Genomic DNA, 5,000 nt, shown 5'->3' with positions numbered 1-5,000 from the left:
TTTCATTAAATGTTACATCTTCGGTGACTGGTGGAGGGTTGTGCTGCTGTTCATGGTCTCTTTTTCGTTTCCCATCATGCTTGAAAGTTGCTGGACACCGTGGTGATCTGCACATGAAACGACCTTTGGAGTAACCATTTGCCTTGAATTTATCTGGTCTATTTCATCCTCATCTAGCACAGCACTTATAATGTCAGCAGCTTTTGAATTAGCAATTACAAACATGTCCAAGATTGCTTTGGCAACCTTGAACAAATAGAGCCTGCCTAGAATGCTTTGGTTGTCGTTTTCTTCTTGGGCCAAGTGTGGCATTTTCATGGTTACAGGCGAGGCATCAATGGATGACATTCCAAGAATCTTAAGGGCTGCTGCAACCACTCTCGCTTCAAATTCAAGAAGGAAAAATTCCTTGCACTGGGTGTAAGCTTCGTGGACATCAGCCTTTACATTCCTTCGGTTGATAAGATTTCGATCACTGTACATTGTACAGGCCTCACCAGCAGATTTGGGAGAGTACAGATTGTTGAAGATGTTCTAAAAAGAGAGAACATTTCTTCTGTTATATGAAACCATAAATGTGACCATATGGTGCAAAAAAAGACCCTGGAGCACAGGGTCCTATGAATGAATTCGAGATGACGAACTTTTAACAAAATAGATAAGAAAATAGATGTAAAAGACCAGTCTCTTAGCTCCCCAAACTGCAGGTATTAGAGCATAACCTTTTCTTACTTTTTTATAATCTTAGCAGAGAATAGACCACTTTCGATATATTAAAATTAAATTCAGCTTGGCAGCGAGGCTTAGAGGACACAAACAAAGGAAACTGAATGACCATGTTTATTCATTTCTTTTGTTTGTGTCCTCTAAGCCTCACTATGAAGCTGAATTTTAATATATCGAAAGTGGCCTATTTACATTGCTTTATGTGCCCAGTTAAGCACCCTTTCTTTCTGCATCAGTGCAGGAAGAAATAACATCTCAATGTAGTTAATATTGCATGCTCATTCAACTGTTGGCTACATAATGTACAGTGCATGACAATATATTGCTGAATTGTATTAAGTTCCAATAAAGTACATGAGCTCAGCACTTAAATTCCAATGTGTTTATTTTCTTAAAGCTGCAAATTTTAATACTTACACTCAAGAACTTCACACCAGCATGCCAGTCTGCAATCCCGAAATGGAAACCCTCCAAACGATCCAAGGGTGTATAGCCATTGGCCATGGATTTTACAGCATTAACAGCTCTCTCAATTGTCAACTGATCTCCAACAAGACCTTGTTCATCAAACCTTATTTTGTCTTCCTCGCCAACTGTTGCAACATACTGCTGGCATTGCTGTAGTACCTTGACAATTCCCTCATTTGTCACTTCGGATTCAAAAATAATGCCCATCTGCATCTAAGAAATAAAAACCAACCACAGAAAACAGGTTGTCATTTCATTTTCAGAAGAAGACAGTTCATTTCAAAGAGAGTAGTAGCAACATTTGAAATAAGTAATATGAAATATTATAATATGAAATTTGAAATATGATGTAATGGTTGTGATATTGGTGTTTTCAAACCTGAATGAAATACATGTTGAAGGTCAATTTGTTCCAACCTAGGTCAATTTGTTCCAACCTAAGTCAATTTGTTCCAACCTAGGTCAATTTGTTCCAACCTAGATCAATTTGTTCCAGCCTAGGTCAATTTGTTTCAACCTAGGTTAATTTGATATTGCAGATTAATTTGTATACAGTTAGGGCAGAGGTACATGTAATGTAGTGTAATAATGGCTGGTATATTCTCTTTTATAAATATGACTGATTTGAATAATTTAAGGAAATCCATTAATACTACAATGTATATGTAATTAAAAAACTTGCATTCAAGTCTGCATGGCGCAATGGTAAGGCATCAGGACCTGAATCCAAAGGACAACCAAAGGTCTGTGGTTCAAGGCTCCCAAGGAAAGAATTAAGATAAAAAGAATACAAGTTGGGATATTGGGAGAGCAGGGAGGGAATAGTAGGTGATGTAAGTAGAGAAGAAGGAAGATGAAGAGAAGATTGAAGGTGCCAAAAATATTCTTAAAAAAGCAAAAGCAAAAAAAAAAAAAAACAAATTGACCGGCAACATATAGGGAAAAGTAAGGCATTCTTTATGCAAACATTTCCTACTTTTGATTAATACTCATTGAAAGGAAGATATGATTGATATGAACTATGATTAATAAAATGATATGATGATATGATTGATTAAAACTATGGCATTATTATCAAGCACCTTTTTGGACTGCTTGCTCATCTCTTCCGAGTGCCTGTGCTTAATGTGTTTGGGAACATGGTTTCCGAGGCACTACAATGTTGGGATTCGCTTCACCAGGATACGTTGAATGTGTACCAGGTAATTATCATACAATGCTTTGTGATCAGCCATAGAGGGAATGAGATCTTTGTTTTGTACATCTGCAACATCCATAATGGGCCTATCATCTGCCAGGTGATTTCCAGATACCCTGTTCTCAACAATATTGTGGTTTACCCAGTGAATATCACTGTTTTGATGATCGGATGACATGTGTCGCACTTCTTGTCGCATGTCCCAATTGTCAACCACGATAGAGAATCCACATTTTGGTTCTACAGTTGAATTGGCTATGGCTGAACAGTGTCCTTCTGAGATTCTGCATGATACAAATGGACTATTTGTTGATAAGGGGTTGGTATTTCACTGAACTGATATGTCGCTCCACTTAATTGAACATTGACTGGTTTGTCTGTACCAAGGGTTGGATGGCTGACTGGAGATGGAATGCTGTCACTATGTTGCTCAACCAGAACTGAACAAGAAGTTTCCTTGAAAGAACTGCTAACCTGAACTTGCTCAGTTGCAGATAGTCCAGTGTGGTGAGGAGAAAGAACTACTGGAATGCTGTTGAGTTCCTGATCTGCAGAAGTACTGGTAACAGCAGTGGTATGTGTTTCTTCAAGAGAAACACTGGCTTCCACTTGTTCAGTTGCAGATGATGCATTCTGACCAGGACAATTCTGTTGTTTCAGACTTTCGTTACCTCTTTCCTTCAATCGAAAAAGCATTTTGTCAAATGAACTGCCATAGTCATCCATTTTTCGTAACAGGCGACTGCTTGACACGGTCAGTCTCAAGGCATTAAATCGTGTTAGTAATGTCTGAAAATAAGATAACATTTGGTTAGTGCTTTGAGCTTGAAATACAATCATGAATCGCAGCAACTTACACGTATTTTTTGCAGTTGATTTCTCTTTAGGTACATTTAACTACATATCTTAAAATCAAAGAATAGTAATTTTTGACTAGAATGGATCACAAGCAATGGCAAGTTTCAAAGAAAGAAGGATTTGTTTCCTGTGATTCTACTAAAATATCAAAAAATTCGTATATAAATCCTGTAAAATATATATGACTAGTCATCAATTTTGATCAATTTTTATTTCGAACATCCTAGTAAGCATTTTAAAAAGTCTGCTAATTATTTAAAAAATTAGACCCCTAGCCCGAAAGCGCTAAAAAAACAATTAGACCCTTCGCCCTCAAGGGCCACGGGTCAATACCTCATTCGGCGTCACCTCATGGGCTATTGACCCTGTAGCTCTTTCGGGCTATGGGTCAATAGCCCATGAGGTGAAGCCGAATGAGCTATTGATCCGTGGCTCTTGAGGGCAAAGGGTCTAACTGTTTTACCATCACCCAACTAGTTGGACAGAAAGGGCATTAATAAAGTTTGCAAATGCAAGTTAAGAAATATTTATTTGGGGGAAAAACAAAAGAAAAACCGGCGAATTTTGCTATACGATTACTATTACTAATAGTCCCTTAGTAGCACAGCCAATCAAAATGCAGGATTTGCCTTAGACCACTAGTTGGGTGATACAAACATAAGATATTAGCACTTTCTATTGCAATTAAAATCAATACCTGATTGGCACTTGACCTAATTAGTACTGTGACAAGTAACTGTACAGCATCCATGCCCCTTGACCTTTCCCTTAAAAGCACTGCTCCAGCCATTGCCACGCTTGGAAGCCAAGAAACAGTCTTCACATCCTTTCGTCTTCCTGATAAGGCACAAGACATAAGGAAGGAATAAAACAATGGGGCTTTATTCTTCCACTCCAGACATAGGGATTCAAAGTCAAAGTTCATCATGTCTTGACTGTTACTCTGTCTTGCCATAGATTGGTTTTTGGTGGAACAAAGTGAAGAACATTCTGCTGCTATTGATCGCAGAACATATTTTACAACTTCTGCCCTCAAGAGTTTGTGCTGCCAAATTCTATGTGCCATCTGTTGGTAGGTACCACGAAGCATTGCTTTCCCGATTGGCTCCATGTCCTTTGCCAACCTTCTGCGCCTAGTGTCACTTGGCCATACAACCTCTATCTAAAGGATAGAAAGCATTTATAATATTATTACACTTAGTCAGGAATAAAAAATGGGTGGATAAAAAATGGGATAGCCCTATATAAGCTCACCATTAAAAGTCAAAAAATAATATAACCCTAAAATCAATGCGACAAAGTTATTTCTGTACTTGAGGTGTAATACAGAAAAATAAAAACGTTTAACATATAGGCTCGATCACCAGCCGCTGTTCGGAAGAGAAGCCCCAGACACGAGAGAGCGGCGGAAATCGAGCCAAAGTTACATATTATGACGCAAAATTTTAAAAGTCCACTTGCAGTAACATTACGGATTTACTGAATACCAAAATCAAACAATTTTTGCTCGAGCTACTTACCACGACACCGGGCTCCTTCGGTTCTGTCTGTTTCGGATTTTTCGAGCACGTGCTCGAAGTCTGCGAAAGGTTGACCACAGGTAAAGAGCTGTTGTTTGGCTGCTTTTATCGATTTTTTCGGAGTGCACGTATGAAGGGGAACGAAAGTGCTTGGCAAGGACCCACTATCACTCTCGCTGGCCTATGTAAAGGTCCGGACAATTGCCTCTGCTGATTCTTCAAACTATCCC

At 38.7% G+C, this 5,000-nt stretch overlaps 1 protein-coding gene across 5 annotated transcripts in view; it reads left to right on the top strand.

The window, feature by feature from the left end:
* The window catches only part of LOC138043391 (uncharacterized), a 31,447-nt gene that overhangs the window by 18,896 nt on the left and 7,551 nt on the right, over nt 1–5,000 (top strand). For 2 of the 5 annotated variants that reach the window (XM_068889639.1, XM_068889638.1), the window contains exon 3: nt 4,208–4,322. The exons of 2 other annotated variants lie outside the window; for them this stretch is intronic. In XM_068889639.1, the coding sequence (XP_068745740.1) occupies nt 4,208–4,322 (115 nt within the window). Of the gene's footprint in view, nt 1–1,123; nt 2,273–4,207; nt 4,323–5,000 lie in introns of those variants that run through there. One more of the 5 variants, XR_011131246.1, reaches the window with a different exon arrangement.

This window comes from Montipora capricornis, chromosome 3, assembly GCF_036669925.1.
Source record: "Montipora capricornis isolate CH-2021 chromosome 3, ASM3666992v2, whole genome shotgun sequence".
NCBI classification, from domain to species: Eukaryota; Metazoa; Cnidaria; class Anthozoa; order Scleractinia; family Acroporidae; genus Montipora; species Montipora capricornis.
The sequence above is the reverse complement of the archived record's forward strand: the minus strand, read 5'-3'. Positions and strand labels throughout refer to the sequence as shown.